We start from the raw sequence: 23309 nt of genomic DNA on the forward strand, positions 1-23309 counted from the left end.
AGATTACTTGCGCTTTTAAAAAGGCATTACTGTTGGAGATTTTGAATTGTGATTTGTACTGTTTTCGGTAATGATGTCCTCACAAAGAACGCCTCTTGATCTCACTGAAATAAGCAAGTTTATAGCTACAATATGGGCTTGAAAGGCTTTCTATTGTTCTTTACCCCCTCTACTGTCTGTCCTCTCTGTCCACGTACTCGCCCTTCCCTCTTTATCACTATCTCCTCATCACGTCATCTAGCTGTGGGCTGCTAGTAACCATGGAAACCAGCCAGTTTGCTCTCCTTCTGTCGACATTAGTACACATCTTTTCCCTCATTTTCTTCCCCTTTCCCCACAATGTTTTGGGCTCTGGACATGTTCAAAACTGCATGTTGTTATGTGGCTTGTTTTTATTTATTTATTTTTGACACATATGGGGGGGCCAGGAGAGCAATGGGGACCTTGTCTTCATGTCAGGACTGAGGCTCTTTGACAGCTGTCTGCTCTAACAATATTGCACACTGCTGCTTAGCAATGCTTTTAAGTGCATCTATTTGAAACAGTATGCACTGAAAAACAGAAACAGGAGGAGGTGAATATAAATATTTTCCCTGATTTTGTTCACTTCTTTTGCTGTGTAGCTGAGCTGTTTCGTGCTAATGATATGGTGTGTGCTCTATTGTTCTTACAACATGCAAAAATACTCAAAACACATTGGATATGATTCATGATTACCAGCTCAGTCCCTGGAGCTACATAAACACTGCTCTGCTGTGTGGTTTGCATACAGCACCATAGAAACATAGAAAGTGAAGCATAAACCTTATATCAAAGTGTTTTTTGTCTACTACCATGTGCTCTCTTTTGCATTACTCTAATATTGCTCTGTCGTATGATTGTATTGCTGAGTATTTTCTTTTTTTTTTGTCTCACTCTTTCCTTTGTGGTTACAGGCTGTTCTCAACCCTACTATTATAAATGCATATTACACTGTTATTGGCCACCTGTTTCATATGTGACTGAAAGGAGACTAAAATAGAGTTGAACAAGTCCCAATTTGCTTGTATTCTCCATAGAGCTACACATGATTTGTCAAATTGCTGATTTTGTTCCTTTTTCACTTTCTAAAGATTTGGTTGATGCAGAGCCATCCCATACTTTCAAACAATCGTTTTAGTATTAGCAGCACAGAGTGAGTCTTCCTGATACTCCCATCCTCTGAATTAGACTATAAATGGCTAGTGTGACATGGAGTTGGTGGGTTGTTGGAAACACACCTTCTCACACTCCACTGACACACCCACACTACACCACATCAAATTGTCCTGTGTGCCTCACCTGCAGCTTCCCTCAGCTGCTTATACACTTTCTCAGACATACTAGCACACCCTGGCCCTCCCCTCTAGTTTTCTAGACTTACGGCAGGCAGACTGTCAGAGGAGTAGATCACCTCCTGCTAACCTTGAGCTGTAATAAGGCCTGCTCCTGTTGTCATGGGGAATCAGGTGGGCAGAGGCAGACGAGGGTTTCAGTGCTCAACACTGACCGAGAGGGCGCAGGGGGCACAGGCTGGGCTGACAGATTGTACCCCCCCCCCCTTCATATTGGCACCTCAAAGCCTTGCCTGCCTGACAGCCTGTCTAGCGTCTCCTGGCATTAATGGTGGGGTTTGCTATGTGCAAACACAGGAGGGCTGAAATCTAGGAAATATTGTATTACCATTAGAGGAAAAATAGCATTTTTATCAGCTATTCATGAATTCAGTGTCTGTGTATCTTCATGTCGTTTTCTTGTCTTTTTAAAGTCTGTTTTTGCAAAGTCTGGAGTGCAATAGCCATACTGAGTGCATAACTAGAAGAGTAAGAAGAAAAACAAATCCAAAACCAAGCCAGTGTTCACATGAGTTGTTTGGTCGTTGAAACTACAGGGTTATACTTTTTTCATGAAGGGGTGATTTATCATTGTATGTTGATAAAGGTGGGGGACTCAAAATAGATGGATTTAGGAAAGAAATGAATGGTCAAGCATTTCAGCAGCAGCAAGAAATCCTGACTTTTAGTCCTTATTATTGGTCAGACTCCAAAGCTTCAGTGTCAAGAAGACATTGTACAGCTGTTTTTACAGACCAAACAGTACTCCCTCCCTGTGAATATTGTAAAAGAATTAAGTTTCCTTTTCAGGATTACTTTACATGAGCATTTTTATCAAATACAGTATAATCACATTTTGTGTCTTGAAATATGCAGAACAAAAATTCGTAAAGTTTGAGGTCCACCTGGGGAGCTTTAGTAGTTTGCCTTTTGTTGAATATTACCTGAACCATGCTAATCAGGTTAGCACAGCCTGAAGAGTTCGACGTTTGACTAATATTGCCCAGCCCTGAATGAAAGCATTGCTTTCCTCTGCTTAGAATATAATTACAAGATTGTGTGAACTGTACATACGCTAAGTGGAACATTTTGGATAAAAAAAGGAAGTCAAATAAATTACTTTTCTGCACCCTCATGAGAATGTAATTAGATGGAGAATAAAAGCCTGAACCATTGAGACTAACTGACTTAAAGCTAATTAATAACTTGGGGTATATTGAACTGCTGCTGAGGCTACAGTCATAAACTAAACCTGTGCATGTGTGAGTGTGTATGTTGGCTGTGTATGTATGTGTTGTAAGTGTATGGGTGGCCTCCTTTCTCCTCACTTTCAGCTCTGCCTGTGTAGTCTATTGGTCATAGTCTATCTGGACATCTCTCTTCACATATTTGAACTAATAAGACAGCTACACACCTCTGCTACCATCTCCACCGTCTTTGTGTCAGCTCCCTTAAAGATCTGGTTGGTGTCTTTGAATAGCTACTTGTGTTTGTCTAAAATTTATGCATGAAAAATAGATGACCTGGAGTAAAACAGAAGTGTCCAGATGCTTCTCTGTGACTTGTCTGCCTTTCCTCTCTGTGTATATGTTGGTGATGGTGGGATGTACACTGACTCTCATTTTCCCCATATCAACACCATGGGGAGTCATCCTTCCCATTATTTGCCCACAGCAACAAGAGCTCATTAAAGAAGGCAGACAGATGTGTTCTCGATTTGTGTCAAATGGGCGGAGAAGGTTTTGTGTGTATGTGAGAGAGTAGGAGACTGTCTGTGTGTATTGTTATAGGTAGTTCTACGTGTTAAACTGCTTTTATGCATGGCAAGCATTTTTATTATATAGCTAGATGCGTGATAACAGTCTGAATGTGTGAAAAGCATGTAAAATGTACATCTTTGTCTGACACGTTTTCCTGCACATGCTTATTTTCTGTCTTTGTTTTACAGTGGTGAATACAACTCCATTAATCACGTTGTGTCCCGTGGCACTTAAACAACTATCTTGTCTGCTGATCAGGAGAACTAATTATGGGTCCTCTTTGTCTGTTTCAGAAATCGAGCGATAGCCGATTATCTACGTTCCAATGGATATGAAGAGGCATATTCCACTTTCAAGAAGGAGGCGGAATTAGATAATGTGAGTAGATTAAGGGTGGACACATACATCCGCACAGCCAATCAGACCAATTTATACAAACAATGTGCCTTGATTTCCACTTCATTTGTCATTTTAGTCAACATGTTCCCAAGTGTGACCGGGAGCACCTGCACCCAATTATGTTGATCTGTCTGATTCTGGGTCTGTGCTACATGCTCATGCTAACTAATCTTGAGAAAAGCTTTTATTCACTTCCATTGTGATGTGTATATATTTTTTTAAACATATTTGCTTTACTTTTTGATATATGAAATTTGTCAAAATACACTCAGTGGCCACTTTTATTAGGCACAACTGTAAAATCTAATGCAATCCACTACAAATGCAGGGGCTTTTATTGTGTAAGGTAAAAAAAATTGAAAGTGTGAATCTGTAATGTGCTTGGCAGTGTTAGAAGCAGTAAGGAGTTGTGCAGCCTTGGTTCGAACTACAGAAAAATAAGTTTCTCTCTTTCACTGAATTAAGACGATCTTAATTGCCTTAGAAACTCATTGTAATTCACACTAAACTCGACAGAAACAAAATGCAATTCATCAAAACCCTTTTGGTTAGTCTTTCCACGGTTCCATTACCAACCCTGGTTTGGTCCAAATAAATCCTGAATTCACAGTGTCAGATGTGAAAATATTCTTTCATTCATTATTTAAAGAACCATCACTCCTCCTCTCCCCAGTCAGGTAGTGCATGTTCAAGTGTTACAGTGAAGTGGCTTTGGAGGGGGGTCTGAAGGGAAAGGATGGGGTTTTTTGGTTTAGATACTTTCAAAATCTAGTTGACTCTTACTGGTTTCTCCAATGTTGCCAACTGCAGCTTCAACTATGAGCTTAATGATAAACACAATTGACAATTTACACATTTTCGAACACTTCAACAAAAACTGATCATTATAAACTTCATAAAGGTAGAATTTATGGCAGAGCTATTGTATTGAATTCCAATAGATTGTTCAGGTGTACCTAATGAAGTGGCCACTAAGTGTATTTTCCCTCCCTTCTTGAATTGTTTGCATAATACCCAAATGCAGCCTCATTCTGTTTTGCCTTCAGCCTCACTTCACACTGCATCTGGGCCATGTTCCTCTCATTTGTCCTTTTGTACGTTTGCTCTTCTTTTTGTCCCTAACTCTGAATTTTCCTTTTCCACCATTTTTGCAGCGTATAATCCATAAAAGAAATCAAATAAACATTGTATACCTAGCAGAATAGCATTTTTGTTGTTTTGGGCTCCTGAACATTGGATTTGAAATGAAACAATGGCTATGAAGTTGATGTGGCAGCATTAACTTTAATTTTAAGGCAGATTACACCCACATCTGGTAAAAAGTAATAAATTAAATTATTATTTTAATAATTAATATTAATCCTTTGCAGTCAATAGCTATCTGTTCTGTGCAGACACTGACAGACCGTTGTGATGCTCCACCATGTCTACTTTTTGCTGGTTGTGGTGGTTTTTAGGTTTCAATATGATTTTTAGTTTCTGAAACACTTGCTCAGTCAGATTGAGGTCACACTACTGAACATTTCACTGTAAAGCCATATGAAACTCCTTCATTGTCTTGTTTTCAATATTAAACGTCATTGTCCCATTGTCTTAAAATGTTGCATGCCTTCAATCACCCTTAAAGATGGAAGTCAGCACTTAACCTCAGAATCATTGTAAGATTTAATTTATAATGTTCTGTAGTAAAGAGTCAAAATGTGAATGAAAATGTTCCTTTGTCTGCACCCATCGAAAGTCAAAGCATAGATGTGGGAATGTTAAGTATTTTAACAAATTGTGCTCCTAAAAAGTTGATTCCTTCGAAGGTTTCTAGAGCTTCAGGGTTCATTTTAACTCATACTGCTTCTAATGTTATTTCTGATTCATCTTCTTTTCATCGAAGACTCTTTTTCATCTCACTCTTTTTCCTCTGCCTTTCTGGAGCACCACTTCTTCCACCTTGCTTTCACATAACACCCCACCCCCTTCTCCTCTGTGCCTTTATTCGCTCGTCTTCCAGACATTTTCTCTGTGGCAGCCCTATGGAATCAGGCTGAATAATAGATGAATGGCACGGAGGGATAGGTGCACCCTGTTGGGTATTAGTGCTCAGCCACACACACAACTTGGCAGCACCATGCTAAACAAACCAACAAAGTATTTTTAGCACAATTTCCCCGGGGCCAAAATGTCAGACTTTGATTATCAAGGCATTTTTAATGCCTGATAAATGTGGTTAGATTTCATTTATAGTGAATTTAGTTGGTTTTTTCTTGGCTACTTGGCTCAAGTAGCCACACTTGAGTAACAGTTTAAGTTAATGCTATGCGAGACGGTGTGCACTAGCAGGTTTTCATAGTAGTAGGAATAATTAATAAGGGTCAAGCTTTAGTTTTTCTGTTTGCCTTTTAAAAAATGTACATACCTGCATGTACACACACACACACGTGCGCCCGCATACTACCCACTGTCAAGAGACGGGCAGGCTGCGGTGAAGTCTGGCACTGTGTGTGTGTGTGTGTGTGTGTGTGTGTGTGTGTGTGTGTGTGTGTGTGTGTGTGTGTGTGTGTGTGTGTGTGTGAGATAGAGAGAGAGAGAGATGGGCAGAGGCTCCAGGCAGATGGCAGATTAGATGATGGCAGACTTGTCCATGCTGGCTTCCCTGCTCTCCCTCCTTGTTTTCTTTCTCCTCCATTTCTCTGCAGTGCCTCAGTTCACGTCTTTGTGTTTTTATACACCTCACATTATTAGCCTGAGGAGAATCACCTCTTGTCATTGAGCTGTGTTAAATACAGCCGATGGTGATGCCTGCAACTCTCCACACCTCTAGAATGTCTGTTTTTGTTTCCAGCCAAGGCTAAGGAGCACGCTGTGAAATTGGAACGCAACGCTAATTTTCTCCCTCACTGACACTCGTGGCTGTCAGTGTGGGTTTTTGATGCTTTGATAGTTAGTAACAGCCTCAAGGCATCATTACACACAGTGGCACCAAAACGGTTGAGTTTGGGGTATAGAATTATACTAACAAAACAAAGCTTTACTCTCCACTTTTTTTTCTTTTTGCTTGTGTATTGACATCTGAAACAATTAGTATATTACAGTTTTCGGACATTTCTGTGGACCAGATGATTACTCTGTTAAAAGAGAAAATAATTCTTAGGTTAATTGATCATGAAAATAATGATTATTTGCTGCCTTAGTTTTATTTTTAGTCTGTATGAAGTGACAGAAAACATCCCACCACACTATTTTGTTCCTTTCTTGGCAGTAAGAAACAGACTGTATGTGCCATGAAGTCTGTTATGTAAAAGGTAGTGGCCAGCTCCTGGTATTAGCCTGCAGGTGGAATCAGGCTTCCGTCTGCCAGGACTGCCACAAGTTAACGTCCACCGCTGCTTCCAGTACCGGGTGTGTGGCTGTAAGCTTCATAAGCCTTTCTTGTCTGGAGGAGATTAGCCTGTGTGAGAAGAATTAGGACTAGGATGTGTGTTTGTGTGTGTAGTATGTATGTGTTTGTGTGTGTGTTGTACAGTAGGTTGGCAGTGTCTGGCAGTCACTGTTGGCCTGTGAGGGGTGTGTAAATAATTCCCTGTTCTTTCTTACTATAGCCAAAGACCTCAGCATGCTACCCCAGCTGGCCCCCCTCCCACAGGCCTCACAGATTATGCTGAGCCCATGACTTTGATTGGCTTTCTTTGCATTTTTGCCTGATATCCTTTTTTTTTTTTTCTTTTCAATTCCTCCCTCCACAGAATGAAGAATTGGATAAGAAGTACGCCGGCCTTTTGGAAAAGAAATGGACCTCAGTCATCAGATTACAAAAGAAGGTTTGTGGGGTTTTTCCTCCTCTAAGAATGCTTGTGGGGATTGTAGTCTTGTGAATGGTTCATGACATTACTCCTGAATCCACTGGTAACACTGAGGCGAAGTCTACCAAGGAATCAAAGGCATCGATTGTCGAAGTCTTGATATATAATAATTAGTTTAAAACAGACTCCAGCAAACTTAGCACAATTAATAGCCTGTTCTTTGTTTTCCCTCTTCAGTGTAATTGTCTAAATGTGTACATATTCTACATTCTCTACATTCTTAACTTGTACCTGTAAACAGGTGATGGAACTTGAATCCAAACTGAATGAAGCTAAGGAGGAGATCACACTGGGTGGGCCCGTAAGTCAGAAACGTGACCCCAAAGAGTGGATCCCACGCCCACCAGAAAGGTATGCGCTGAGTGGCCACCGCAGTCCAGTCACCCGCGTCATCTTCCACCCAGTCTTCAATGTCATGGTGTCGGCTTCTGAGGACGCAACAATAAAGGTCAGTCCTGCTGGATGGTGGGAAAGGTGGGTCGACAGTGGATTTGTTGCAGAGCTCACCTTGCACCTCTTGGTGATACAGCTGTTTTTGAGGGTTTTCTTAACCGTTTTCAAATAAAAACTGCATCAGGTGGTTTCACCTAGTAGTTTATCGTCTTTGGGCTGAAGGTGTGCACATCAGCAGAATTGCTGCTGAAGTCTCTAAAAACCTGCAGGTTTGCACATTATCAGATCACTCTGATCTGTTGTGTGCATCAACTAATGTTTGTTTCCAGTTCAACACAACCATGTCCTGTATATACTTTATGTACATACACATCTCAGTACATTTCAAGCTTTTCCAAAGCCATGGTAACCTTTATAAGTCTTACGATGACCATGAGACATTTTACTTGTCTGGGGATGAAAAGCTGCCATGCTTATGACGTTTTTCGTTTTTAGAATATTATTCACTGTGGATTGAAGTTGCTCAAATAAAGTACAAATAAACAAATTACAGAATAAGGATGATGTTTCTATTTATTTATTTGCAAATGACCAATGTATAATTCACCAAAAATACTGTCAGCTAACATGTTGTCAGACATAAATGATAAGACAACAGTGTTGTTGACAAACTAAGATCTCAGTGGCCATCCTATGTTGCAGAGCTGGCTCTAGAATGAGATAATTCATTAACCAATTTAAATGATGAAAATACAGATGATGATGGTAAATCTCGTATATACATCTGGTAGACTGGGTCGAATACCCTGGTGATGGATACATAGAGTTGTCAAAATAGTTAGCAGGGAAAACTGACATAAATGCATTTCTTTCAGTTTCCCCTCATTCCCCGATAAATTGAAGAGTGCATTTTTCCTTGAATCTCCAATTTTCTACTTAGAGGATTAACTGACCACCTTCTCCCTCTGTTTCATCTTTTCTGTATTAATACAACGTGCACTGCCATTTCTTCCAGGAGATATAAACAAAACTCACAGTGCTGAATATCTAGTTGTTATAGCAGCAACTGAACTTTAAATACAATACTGTCAGCCCACATATTGTCACATGACTCTATAAATTAAGTATAAATAGAGCTTTAGTGTACAGCACGTAGAGTAGTTACATAAGACAAGGTTTACAGTATATCTTAAGAGTTAGCCATAATAACCTGTTTTAAAAGAAAATACAATTTAAATGTAACCTAATAGCGGCTGAGAAACAATTTCTACGAACCATTATTCAGTGCATGATGCCTTCCAGCTGCACACGCCCAGCTTGCACTGATAGCACAGCTGTGGCTCTGTATGGGTATTATTTGAGTATGCTAATGTTTACGTTTAAGATGTTTGGACTGAAGCAGACAAAAATACTTCATGAAGATTTATCTGTCGTGTGATTTTGGAGCTTCCTTAGTTCATCTTTGGATGTTGGCCAACTAAAAAACAAGATGCACTGGATGTAGTTTGAGGTGTTTGTTTGGGCATGTCCTTCCCACATTAAAATAATAAGATTCAGGTGTTTTGTTTTTTAAATGTTTAGTGCCAGCTTGGTAGCAGCTCTACTGCACACAGCTTTTTCTCAGTCTGTTGAATAGTGCTCTTCTCCTCCTTTCCATTTATTATGCCTCGCTCTTGAGCATTGCCTCCACTGTAATAACTCCCTTCAAGACACGCCCAGGATTACACTCTCTGTCTCTCTCTCTATTGTCTGTGTATCCCTGGATTCCATATATAAACTCCATGGTCTGTCTCTGGGCTATTTTTGCAGTAGAATCCCTCCCTTGCCTCGCTGCACAATGCCAATACTCTGTTGAGCTGTTTGTTCTGCATATTTTATTCATGAGACAATAAGAGACACATGTACATCTCCTCAGCTACACCCACCCAGTAGGGATTCCTCTCTCTGTTTTGGCAACTTCTTCCTTTCCATCCCCACCTCCCAGCATTCTGCCTCTTTATCTTCCACTTAAAGCATCAACAGCCCCACCATGACTGCCCACCATCAGAGCCATCCATCCCTCAGGAGGAAATCTAAAATTCAGCCCTGCTTTCTTGCACCTCTTCTTCTGGCTGCCTTGTTTCTCAGTGGCCTGGCCTCACTCCCCCTGTGTCCTACTTTTCTCCTTCTGAACAGCTCTGTTAAATTTTTAACTGGGGAGTAGACCTTGTGCTCCTTTTTCTCTGTCACTGACTGAAAGGTGCATCAGCTTTCCACCGCCTACCTAGCCTGATGATCAGACTGAACTGCTGTTTAGTTTAATTTCATTCATGCAGTCTGATATTGTGCTCATGTTAAACTATTTCTTGTTGAGAGGAGGGGTGTCAGTTTTCAGACAACACAGAAGTTGTAGCGGTAGCTAGGATCTACCTGGAAAGCTCAGCTAAACTCAGGTATACGGCCCGTGACACCATTTGATGTGGCCTGCGAGGCATTCATAAATACATAAATGCAAGTACTTTTCTCCAGCAATAAAGAAAATCCCGTAAAATGTGCATGATTTTTAAGCAGTCCCTGAAAGCACCACACATGGGGTTGCTGATATCAGGTCAGTGCATCACGGCGCCTGTTGAAGCAATTTGAAGCAAGACCACCTTACAATTGCTCCACCTCTCCACCCCCAGTGAGCACTCACGTCCACCCTGTCACATATACATAATAACCTTCTCAGGTGTTGCCCAATCACCAGTGACAAAGTTGTCGTTGGTGTTGTCCCTTACTCCTTTAATTTTGCCAATCTCTGGTCCTCATCCTCCCCCTCCTTCTGTCCTCATCCTCTCTCTTCTGCCAATGTGGCAGATTTTTGCATGACAAGATGTTACCTTGAGTTCAGCTCTAACCTTTCACAGTATGTAAATCAGTAGGTGCTGGGTGTTGTGCTGTGCTTACTCAGACATGTCAACCCGAGGCTAGGCTAATTTAAACAAGGGCGAAGAGCTTTCGAGTCAGCTTACTGATTGCTTCATAAATGGCATACACAAAGAAAGTCTTATCATTGTTGCTTTTTGAATGATGGATCCAAGCCAAAGGGGGCAAGTGTTTTAGTTTTCTGCTTTAACAGTGCCCTGGAGGCACACCAGCAGGACTCATTGGTGACACAGCATTGATTTGCAGGTAGTTAAATGGATTATACATGCTTCAGATGCTGCTGCTAAATACTGTTTTATGTGTGTAGACTGTTAAACCTGGTATACCTTCAAACACATGAACTGCATTGATATTCTCCAGGATAACCCCCAGAACCCCCCACCCCCCGCACTTTGTACCTTGTGGCCATCTGTAGCTTCCTTTGGGGAGGCAGAAGGACTAGAGGGAGGGGGGAGGTGAGGGGGTGGGGTCTCCTGTCACCGTCTGCCCGAAATCCCCCACCCCAAGAGGGGGACCAAGGAGGGTTTATCCCTCCGTGACAAACCGTCTGTCTGCTTGAAAGCCAGAGACATAACAGCTTTCTCAGGCTAGAAAATCAGGCTTACTGCTGTTCCACTCCATATTCTGTCTGTACTCCAACTGGCAGTGCCATACTCAATGCAATAAACGCTCTCTCTGTTTTTATCAGTCCTAACTGTAACCCTAATCGGCATCTTGGCACATGCAACCCTGCCAATAGCAACAGTTATGTGCCATAGATTCTGTAATTCAATTTACAAAGAGTGTGTGGTGTCTGCAAACTGAGGCATGTAATGAGCTCTTAGACGAATGCCATTGCAGTACAGTAATTTTAATCATTCTGCCATCAACATATCTTATTGTTTGGACTGTAATTTGACTTCTCTGGACATCTTGGCTCTCTCTTCTCAGCTTTGTGTTGGCTGCTGAACTGTTCAGCTGAGAAACGAGGTGATGCAGAGCCACAGATGATGTGACATTTGGGGGCTTTGCTTGGGTTTGTAAAGGGATTCTGTTTGAGATAAAGAGCATAAGTGCGTTTCTCAGTGATATACAGGTAAATGTATTGGCTATGCATGTTAGTAAAGTTTGTGTGTTCTCTTATATGTCAGTTTCTCTAGAGCTAATGTATGAATATGTTGTCTTTTGCAGGTGTGGGACTATGAGACAGGAGATTTTGAACGCACACTGAAGGGCCACACAGATTCAGTGCAGGACATCTCTTTTGACCAGAACGGCAAACTGCTAGCATCCTGCTCTGCAGACATGACTATCAAGCTGTGGGATTTCCAACTGTATGAGTGCATCAGGACCATGCATGGTAAGAACATAAAACTGTGTGTTAAAATAAATATAAAAAAATCTAACTTTGCTTTGTATTAGCACCTTTTTTTCTTTACCACCAAGAAAGGGAAAAAAGCAACCTGAGAGATGAGCAGTGGTAGGAATTTGCAGCTGTGCATCACAGCTGCTACTGTTATCTGTGTGAACGTGTTCTGTTATGGTTGCCACATCATTGCTGTATGAATGCAGCTTGTGACTGTACGCAGGGCTCAGGTGGTACAGACGCTGTTCGTTATCACATTTGATGCATCTGATGACTCTCAATCTGCTCCAATTCCCTTATGCTGAGATTCATGACCAGCTCTGACGAATGGACTGTTTTAGCCATTTTGTCTCTCTTAGTACACACACTGCTCCCCACCATAGATCCAGCTCATCTTTTAATATAATCATTTACCATCATTCAAATTGGTTCAGGTTTTTGTAAAAGCCTATCTACATTCTTTTTGACGAGAATCTGCTATGCCATTGGTCATGTCATCACCGAAGCAGCAGCATACACCCCCTCTTTTACACCCTAATTGCCGAGTAAATGATGGCAGTGTAGTCTTCCCTCAGGCTCTGCTGATTTTAAGAACCAGTATTTGAATGATTTTTTTTCCCCTTGTTTGAATTGTGAGAAGGCCCCCCATCAACCAACCAGCAGCAGCCCAAACAATATGAAGCCTCAGCATTTCTCATTTTGTTCTCCTCTTTATAAGTCTGTTAGAAGTGCCCATTATTGTCTGACTGTGAAGGAGACATAGATGAATATCCATGGAATAAATAAGCCTGCTTGGCACACAGACAAGAAATGCTCTGGCATTCTTCAGTTAATGCTGGAGTTGTAAATCCTGCATTTTGTGCAAGTGAGCAACAGATTTCACTGGTTGCCAATCTTTTTTTTTTGTAAATGAGGGTGTGAGCTCCTGGCACACTTCCTCAAGCAGACGAGCTGTTTTCACACTGTGCAGAAAAACATGCAAGTGCAGAGATCACAATCTAAAACCATCCATTAAACAGCCTGCTGTCTAGTTTTCCTCCCCTATTTCCTCTCCATCCTGCTTTTTACTCTTCAATTCACTTTTAATTCATCTACTCAGTCTTTTTTCATCCACTCCTCCATTTTTTCACATCTTAGAAAAAAAAAACATAAGGCCAACTGGTGAAGTAGATTAGTGCCGATTTGGGCAGCAGTTTAATTATCCTCTTCAGCACCAGATAGCACTTTTTTGTGTAGCTGCCACCCATTATTATAGCCTGATGGCATGTGTATGTGCACAGACACACACACACACACACGGTTAAGCTGGCCTTTTAGAGTATACTTACTGTTGTCTTCATCTGTTTAGCAGCTTAAATATGGCCCAGCATCTAGGTAATTAGGCATCTCTTATTCTCCATGGAACAAAGTAAGCCCCGGCAAATTGGCTGCCTGACTTGTCATTTAATTGGCTAACCCATCATTTTTTTAGCGCTGTTGGTGGCTAGAGATGTATTTTCAAAAAAAAAAAAAAAAGTCATTGCTGAATTTTGATTCCTATAATTCCTTCCTCTGTTTAAAGGAGGACAGATTAAAGGGATCTTGTGTGGCTGTCTGAAATGTGGAGTTGGTCTGCTCAGAAAGCTTTATGATGCTTCCTTGCTCTTTTTGAGATCTCCTTTTTTGTCTGTTTTCCAGGACATGACCACAATGTTTCGTCCGTAGCCATCATGCCCAATGGAGACCATATTGTTTCTGCCTCAAGGGACAAAACCATAAAAATGTGGGAAGTGGCAACTGGGTACGCAGCCTCTTTACACATCCTTAAAACAATTATGTTGCTTTAAGTATGATACTCTGTTTGATCACATCCAACATGATAAGGCTTTACTGTTTTCTGTGCATAGCTACTGTGTGAAGACCTTCACAGGCCATAGGGAGTGGGTGCGTATGGTTCGGCCCAACCAAGATGGAACACTGATTGCTAGCTGCTCCAATGACCAAACGGTGCGTGTGTGGGTCGTGGCCTCCAAAGAGTGCAAGGCTGAGCTGCGAGAGCACGAACATGTGGTGGAGTGCATCTCCTGGGCACCAGAGAGCGCCTACCCCGTCATCCTAGATGCCACAGGCTCTGAGGTAAAGGACCTCTCAGACCTTGACAGTTTAGATAAAATCTCTAGATAATATCTCTAGATAACTCTCTTCAGCTCCGCAAGTCTTTTTGTTAACACCAACTAAAGTATATTCTTGTTCAGCCACATACTTCATTATAGGTTAATGTATAAGCAAGGGTTGACGGTAGATTTACATTTACAATAAGTTATACTAAAGAGTTCAGTGTGAGGATTTCAGAGTAATGTTCAGGTGTTAAGTGTGATTAATCATGAAGGCACAGCAGAGCAGTGGACCAGTAGCACATCAGTTTAAGTGTGCTAACTGGCCATTCGGAGAGAGGAGAAGAGGAAACAGAGGAGGCAGAAGAGGCTGTTTCCACTGTAGAAAAATTCTTGAAGACCTCTCTCCAGTTTTCCTTTGGAAATGACTAAGGCAGCCGGTTTTGTTTCCTCTACTTCTTTGAGGTTTACTGGCGAGTTTGTTTCCGGCTCACTATGTCTACTTCTTCTACTCTGTTTGTTACAGCCATGCAATAGCATAGCCTATCTACCTTCTGACGAAACTGTGTTTTGAACCAGTTGTTCCAAACGCACAGAATTGGCATTTTTCTTTTCTTTTTTTCTACTTCTTTGCGACATTTCAAAAGTTCACTTCAAATTCGCTTGACAGTTATATGGAAACACAGCTAGTGAGTCTCCTACGTCACTGCTCAGACTCTCAGCCATGTGAACAGACCAGCTTGAAATGAGGAGTGTGTGCACGCATACACAGACGGAATATCAGCATGCCCTCGAGTCAGCCCAGACTCCCTCCTCATGCCTTGTGATCTCAAGTGTATCCAATTGTAGCCTTGTCAGATTAAAACAATATTTGCCCCCACAGCAGTTGTCCCAGTCTAACCTGTGTGCAGGGAAAAACAGTGGTCCTCTTGCAGACAAGCTGATGTTTTTTTGATTCTTGAAATATGCATAGAATTTGTATATTATTGCCAGATAAATGCACTGATGGAAACCTGATGCCAGAGAGACAGCTGTTGTTATACGGATGTACGTTTACCTGATTTTTCCTTTTTTAAGAAAATTCAATTTCTTTAATCAATAATTTAATTTTTATTTGTTATAAGTTTAATTAATGTCTCCATGCTGGCAACAGCTAAGGTACAGTGTTATGTTTTTGGGTTGTCTGTCCATCCCATTCTCATGAACGCCTTGAGGAAATTTCTTCAAATTTGCCACAAATGTTCACTTGGACTCAAGGATGAACTGATTCAACATTGGTGGTCAAAGGTTAAAGGTCACTTTGACCTCACAAAAAAAATTGTCCCTAACTCAAGAATTCATGTGTATATTTGGACAAAATTGACAAATGTCTCATAAGATAAAATGAGGAAGTGGTGACATTTTATATCCCAAAGGTCAACTTCACTTCATAATGTTCTGCAAAAACTCTTTTCTGGCCATTATTCAACACCATAACTCAGGAACAGAAGGGGAGATTGTGACCATCTTTCACATTTGGTCAGATCTTGAATTGGTGACTACTCTTCAGTGTCCATGTTGAAACTGTGGTGATTGTATCGATCTTTTGTGCTACCGTGTTAAAGATGTGTGTGAAGCATCCGTGTCTGACAATTTGTAGCTTCTCTGCGGCAACATCCATGTTTGAAGCATTGTGGTCCATCACAAGGTCACTGATTTTGCTCATATTGAGCTTCAGGTGATTGTTGTTGCACCATGTGACAAAGCTCTCTATTAGTCCTCTGTACTGCTTTGTATAAATAGTCTTGATGTGAAGACAGCTTTTTTTTTGTCTGGAAATGTTTTACTGGAATCATACCTGTTAATATAGTAGGAAAATTACACATAATGCATTTTATCATATTCCTTCAAAGTCTTCACTGCACATATTATATAACTCAGACAAACATGGATGTAAATGCAATTTGACTGGTTGGCAGAGGCAAACAACCATGAGGCAGCAATTCTAGTTCACTTCAACTTTATTTATGGCTCAGTAACACTGCAAGACAAACAAAGACAACTGTAGAGACAAGGCTCCAGACTCACTTTTCTACTGGTTGCACTGGTGCTGTCAACTTTCTCGTTTGGTCGCATCCCTTTTTTTGGTTTGTTTCTTCGTAATCTAGGCCTTCCTGACTAGAAGTATTTTTTAAAAACTGAGCACAAAAAAGAAATGAAAATGTCTTTTTCATTTCTTTTTTGAGCAGTTAAAAAAGCAGCGTCATTGATTCTCTGGTTTTTGCTTAGATCCACCTGCCAGCCTGTTTGAATACAGTCTCCACTCATGCAGTTAAAACTATTAGGCATGTAATGACTGTAATGACTGTTAGTGCCGGTGTGCTTGACACAGCCTTTAAGTGTCTTTGTTTTTGTGTTAACAGTACTTCATGGTAAATGTAGCAGCTAATTAATTTATTTAAGGTAATCTCTTCCCCATGGTAACGGATGATGCTTTTTTTTCTGGTGAAGTAGAAATTGATGCAAAGCCCCAGCACAGTTCCTTAAAAATTGGTCTTTGATTTTACTTTTAAAATATTTTGGGGAAACAATTTTCAGACTTAACGGTTTTAACAGAAAGACTTGTATTGAGTGTTCTTTGCTTGAGCATGAAATGTTTTTTCAAAGTATAAATAATGAATTACATGTGTTATATTAGTTTTGCAACATTTCACTCCATACTTAATGTTTTCCCTCTTTTTGCCAAACCAGACCAAGAAGAGTGGTAAGCCAGGCCCCTTCCTGTTGTCTGGCTCCAGAGACAAAACCATCAAGATGTGGGATGTTAGCATTGGCATGTGCCTTATGACACTGGTGAGGACCATCTAAGGCTAATAACCTTTAAGTAAACCATTTTATCATATGTATGTGTTTCTAAATGTTTGGGTAAAATGTCTACAGTGAAAGCTTCATATGTGGAATGAATTTGTTTGTAACTGGTGATTTTATCGGCCTCGCTTTTATCACACAGGTTGGCCATGACAACTGGGTGCGTGGTATCCTCTTCCACCCTGGAGGCAAGTTTATTGTGACCTGTGCAGATGACAAGACCTTAAGGATCTGGGACTACAAGAACAAGCGCTGCATGAAAACCCTGTGTGCCCATGAACACTTTGTTACCTCTCTGGGTAAGCTGCCCCTCACCTCCCGAGAAAAAGCTTCATTCTTGTTATGCTTGACCAGTTGATCTCCTGAGGTGCAGTAGGACCTATTTTTCCATCCTCATTGGACAGTGGAGCTGGTTCCACAAATATATGCTTCAGCCAAGAGTTGAATAATTGTAAAGAAGCCCAGTTTCTCCACCGGCAGTGTGTTGAGCGTCCTGAGGGTTGCTGGCAGCTGGGGTTTAAGAGGTAGACAAGTGCTTGAGGATTTTCCCGCCTCCCCCTCCTTGTATCTGCAGCTTTTTAGCAGATCAAGGCTTGAGAACTCTCTTGAGGAGCTCTTCAGCCAACTTTTCCTTGGCAAGCCGTTTGAAACCCAGTCCTCTTAAATCCTGATTCAACCAAAGAGGATATCGCTGTGAGCTATTGATGTGATGAATCCTGGAGCAGTGTGGAAAAGACAAAGCACCTTTGTTTGAAATCACAGGTGGAAAAAAGTGTTATTTTCCCCCCATTTTCTAAAAAGTATTGTCCTGTCGTTACACCCAATATAATACCAAATGCCTTTCCCCCAAATTGCTTGCATCCTACTTTTAAAGGACCAGTTTGTAGGATTTTTTTCATCTAGTGGTGAGGCTGCATAATGCAACCAACTGAATACCCTTAGCCTCACCCCTCCCTATAGGCAGTGTTTGGTTTCTCCGTTCTGGGCCACTGTAGAAACCTGGCAGTGCTACATGGTGCACTCTGTGGAAAAGGACCTGTTGCCTCTGTAGATATTAAGAGCTCATTCTAAGGTAACGAAAACCCCACAATTCTTCCTATCAAGTGATTGTACGCATATGAAAATATAGTTATGAATATTATATTCCATTCCTGCTAGTAGATAGTCCCAAATCATATCAAGCTGCACAGAGCCAATCAAGCCAAGCAGGAAGACACACAGGAATAGCATAGACAATCTGGTCAAATTTCAAAATAAAACACCCTGTGCAGACTCCCAATCATATATAAACAATAAAAATAATTAAAACAGACAGAAAAAGAAATGATGTAACTACATAGGATTTTTACCGATGGTAAAAGCACAAAATCAAAGAAAAGTGGCAGAATAAGCAAAAACTGAACAAATCAACAAAATCAGGCAGGCAAAACGCTAAACTTCTGAAACAATCCCAGTGGGTCATGAAGCCATATGGAGGATGGAACAAAACCACGACACAGCCGTGCCTGGTGGGATCTCCGGTAACCATTCAGCAGTGAGTGCTGTATCAACGCTGCCGGCGTCATTTTCACCATCTCGAAGGAACCAATGCTGTAATTGCGTTGTCAGCATCTTGGCCAACCAGGCGCCCCCACTAAGGCTACTTACACATTACTCCATCGATCTCATCGACACTTCTCTGTATTTTGGGGCATTTTTCTGACATTATTTTCAATTAGTGCAGCTATTTTTCTGGCTCTGGAACAGAAAAATGATCTCCCCATTCTTAATCCCCCCTACGAAGCTCTGATCAGTCACATTTTCTCCAACCATCAGAAACAGTTGTCAATGACTGCTATTTAAGTTGCTGAAAAAAATCTGAGATGAGGGCAATGATTCAGAGGTCTGAAGACAGTATGCTTTCCAGATTGCCTGGAAACACTGAGAAGTGTATGCAGTGCTCGTGTTGCATGAATTTTTATGTCCTCCCTGTTTCTTTGTTCTGATGATCTTTTGTCTCTTCCACAGATTTCCACAAGACTGCTCCCTTCGTGGTCACTGGGAGTGTAGATCAAACAGTAAAAGTGTGGGAGTGCCGCTGATTTGGACCTTTGGAGGATTGGACCACCACCCCAATTACCCAGGCGCTCCTCTGGATCCCACCTCCCCTCCTGCCTTCCCACCTTCCTTTTCATCCCAATGCCCCCTCACCTAACCTAAACCTCACCCACATCATCATCATCATCTCCTCCGGCTGCACTTAACCACCATGGTTATTTACCCATCATTCTCTCTGGTCCAATAACTATTGTCCTTCTATGTAAATTATTCCTGGATGTAGATCGAGCTATTAAATGTTACACAAAAAAGTATTCTTGCATGGTAATCCAAAATTGTATACTGTAAATTTACATAACGTCTAGAAGTACCATAGGTTTACCACGGGGCTGACCGTCTGTCACGCAGCCTTACCGACCAACTGAAGGCAGATGTTTTTGACTGGGTGTAAAATGTAGGGCACTAAAAACCGATAATTTAAGAAATGACAGTGTCTTTATGTGTAAGATTTATTTTTGTCTATTTTTTTATTTAGGATTTTTTTCTCTGTTATTTCTCTCCTTCACTGTCGTAGTCTGTTGGTGCCTAGCTTGGTGAAACTTTTGAGAGATAAGGCAGGAAAAGCATATATGATGCGATAAGATATGATTGTCTGTGGGGCGTTGTTATTGAAATAATCTGTAGCTTTATAACATCACTTCTCAAGTGTGCATACCATTTCTCTTCATGTGGAACTAGGTAATATTTTAATGGCTGTATATACGAATGTTTCAAACTGTTGTCCTTGGACCTTGGGGGCTTAAAAACAGCTTTGTACTCTTGTCATGGTGGCACATGAACCACTGCTAGGCTTTAGATAAATTATCCCATTTAATGAATCTGCAGAGAAGAATAAGAAGTTGAAATGTTTCAAAGTGGCTTTGTGATTAACCGTACAGAGTTTTTCACTAGAAGCCCAAATTTAGAGAGCAGGTTTGTTGTCAGTGAGCGCCCTGGGTCACAGTAACACCTGAGCAGAGTTCAGGGATTATGCCTGTTTAATCTCTAGCACTTGATAAAGTCCTTGGGTGTGTCTCCCTTTAGGAGACCATTTCCTGTGACCTGACTTTTATTGAACGAAAAACCTCTGTCCACTACTAGACCCCTGACCAGTCAGTCTTGGCAGGGTTTGGTGTGCCATAGGAATTATGTAATGTCAGAAGATGCTCCATTGTCCCATGGCGCATCTGAAGACTACAAAAGAGCCTTGTGTGAAATATAACCGCTAAAGAGAAAACATACGGGCACGATGAGGAGTCGAAGTGAGCCCCCCTGGGTTTGATATCTGGGATGTGCAAAGATCTCTAATTTCTGAGGGGTGAAAGTATGTTCTGCTTAATAAAAATGCTTTTAAGTAATAAAAAAATCAGTTTTCTGTGAAAATATGAAATGTAAATTTAGCTTGTTATTAAGAGATTTGGCAATTTTGTATTATCGCACTAAAGGATGAACTGGATGGGAATTTAGGATTAGGGAGGAAATGCTAGCAGTAGACATGCTAAGTGATTTGTTGGTGCTGTTTTCTCTGTAGAGGGGTCTGATGCTGAGGTTTTTTTGTTGCAAAGAGCTCTTCACTGTAAAAAGAGGCAGTGACAGCTCCTGGATCAGATATGGAGGAGAATGCGAAAGCCTGAGCAGCGAGCATCTCTACAGACAAACCTCACAGACCACTTCATACAGTGTGCGTCTTCTGAGTGGCTTTCCTCAAACTGTAAAGCAGGAAGGTTTTTTTTTTTTTTTGGAAAGACTGGAAAACAATTAAACCAGTCCATGCTGTAGAAACAACCATTCCACTCCCCTTGGAGGACAAAAAAAATGAAACATCTTGCTTCGAACTGTAGTTGACAAGGTGATTCATTAATCTTGCACATCCCTGTTTTCACTAAATCTTCGGTCGTTTAATGATGATCAAAGACAACATTTAAAATTTAATGATGTTGATACGTGCATAAACCTATAATTTCTGATTAGCCTTTTCATTCCAATGCATACTTGGCTAATAAAGAATTCCACTGCTTAACTGATCTTCTTATCTTTGCTTCTTTGCCACGTTTTTCCTCTTCCTGTGTGTTCTGGATGTGGTGATCTGCTGCTCAAGCTCCTGCTAGTGGCTACTGTGAGCCTAATGTGACCTGTTGATGTAGCACTGCTGCATGTAAACCTGCACCAGAGGTGGAGCTGTCAGAACAAAACTCTTTAAAAAGTTAAATACAGGAGCCCCCCTATCAGAGACCAATTGGTTTGAACAATAGGGTGAGAAAGTGTCCCTGTGCACTAAAATGTAGATCGATATTTGGGAAAATATGCTTATTTGTTTTCTTGCTGAGAATCAAATGAGAATATCTATACCGCTCATATTTGTACTGTTAATATGAAGCTACAGCTAGCAGCTGCTTAGTTTAGCTTAGCATAAAAGCTAAAATTGGGGAGACAGCTAGCCTGGCTCTCTGCAGTCTACCTGCACCTATACTGAATCTTATTTGTTTAATCCAAAAAGTGTAACCACAATATGCGGTATCCTGAGGGAATTTTGTGCTGGAGGGCAGGACCCTCTGATTGGTTTACCCTGATATTTTTCCGATAAGCCTAACCAGTCGCCACTCAAGCGTACTAGCCAATCAGCAGCAGAGTTTGGACGGGTCATGCCTTTGCCATGGTAGGATTCATAATATAGATTTAGAAGTGCAATTTAAGATCTCTGAGATGTTAGTTCTGTTTTAATGGCTGTTTATTCAGAAAGACCCCTTTCCGGTCTTCTAAGCTAAGCTAAGCTAAGCAGCTGCTGGCTCCAGCTACACATTTATCATACAAACATCACTTATTAATGTTCTCATCGAACTCAGCAACAAAGTGAACAGGTGTATTTCTCCAAATGTCAAACTATTCCTCTTACATTGTTGTGTCTTTGGTTGGCTTGCCTGATGAGTTCAGACAGCTCTGTTCACTGGTTGTAGAAAGGCTGGTTTTGTTGTGTGTGCGATGCTTTTTGAAGGAGGTTCACCTCCTCTTCTGTAAATGCATTGGGATTGTGGCAGACTAGGATGTCCCAAAGGAGAAACCCTCTTTTTCAGGGAACTCATGTCTCCCTTTGGTGTGTGCCCCCTTTACAAAGGTCTTTTTTTCTTTTTTTTCTACAAGCTGTTTTCTCTTTCCTAAGGCAAAAGCTCTGGGTAGAGAATCAGCAAGTTTTGTAGTACAATTTGGCATGGCTAATGAAGATGCCAATGTGTTAAATGTTCTAGCTGAAGCCAAAAATAGAGACAATTGTCAGTACAATCTGGTTTATCTTGATAAATCAGCCTCCCTTTGTTGGTCCAACACTATGTGAGCAACTTCTGAAAATGATACTAGTCTCTGCAGGATCACGCTATGACATGCCAGACCATTAAATGTAAATCAAAAACTTTTTCCCTTCCTTGGTTTCACTCAAGGAAGGCGATCAATCAAAGGTCAGGATGATGTGTGTTCTGTTTCTTTTGTAAGAATCAGTGGAAAAAGATACAACACAGTTGCTGGTGTTGTATGCAAGTGTGTGCCCTGTTGAAGAAAATCCCCTTTTGCCATTCACAGGTCCCAAGCAATCCCCATGCTGCTCTGGTCTGTTGTGTGAAAAGACAGACAGACAGAGTTTTGACTATCTGTGGGTCATTTCTTCTGGTCCACCTGTCCTCTGTAATCTGCCCATGAACCACATCACAGGGCTTCAGACTGCACAACAAGCTCCTACAGGAGAGCTCATGATGTTTTTCGCCACTATGGTCTCAGTCTTCACTCAACAAACTGTTAACAATATACCTGGATGTCATTATTGTTTGCAATATAATAAAATAAGAAAATCTGCATCTGTGTTGTCCTGCTTATTTGTTTAGAGCTGTTATTTATTAAATAGAAGACCAGTGTATTTTAAACAACAGTATATTTGAACAAACTAGAGCCAAATTTCAAAAGTAAAATGATGATTGGCAGTTGACATACACACCCAGAGGCTTTATTCATGGTTTTAAGTTAATTTGATTTTACGTTTTCTCAAAATTTTATGGATCAAACACTTTTCCATTTATCATCAACATGTTAATTTAAGGGCAAGGTGTAGTTAAAGTTTGTATATGTCAATGAAATTAAACAAAAATATAAAGGACAAGCAAAAATGTATTTAAAAAGTGAAGTAGATTTTAAATTGTGTAAAATTACAGTATGTTTATGTAAGATTAGTGAGTTCAGGAAAAATCTAAAGCTTTGAAGGGAAATAGTAAACATGGGTATGTTTATAGAAAAACTAAGTTTGC

General features: G+C 40.8%; 1 protein-coding gene across 3 annotated transcripts in view; it reads left to right on the forward strand.

Moving 5' to 3' along the window:
• The window catches only part of LOC121609010 (lissencephaly-1 homolog), a 38710-nt gene extending 15851 nt beyond the window's left edge, over positions 1–22859 (forward strand). For all 3 annotated transcript variants that reach the window (XM_041940508.1, XM_041940510.1, XM_041940509.1), the window contains exons 3-11: positions 3406–3490; positions 7246–7320; positions 7604–7810; positions 11833–12001; positions 13685–13787; positions 13894–14122; positions 16831–16932; positions 17090–17246; positions 18955–22859. In XM_041940508.1, coding sequence (XP_041796442.1) covers positions 3406–3490; positions 7246–7320; positions 7604–7810; positions 11833–12001; positions 13685–13787; positions 13894–14122; positions 16831–16932; positions 17090–17246; positions 18955–19028 — 1201 coding nt within the window. In that variant the 3' untranslated portion in view covers positions 19029–22859. The remainder of the gene's footprint in view (positions 1–3405; positions 3491–7245; positions 7321–7603; positions 7811–11832; positions 12002–13684; positions 13788–13893; positions 14123–16830; positions 16933–17089; positions 17247–18954) is intronic.
• The last annotated feature ends 450 nt before the right edge of the window (positions 22860–23309 follow it).

The sequence above is a fragment of the Chelmon rostratus genome, chromosome 7, assembly GCF_017976325.1.
Source record: "Chelmon rostratus isolate fCheRos1 chromosome 7, fCheRos1.pri, whole genome shotgun sequence".
NCBI classification, from domain to species: Eukaryota; Metazoa; Chordata; class Actinopteri; order Chaetodontiformes; family Chaetodontidae; genus Chelmon; species Chelmon rostratus.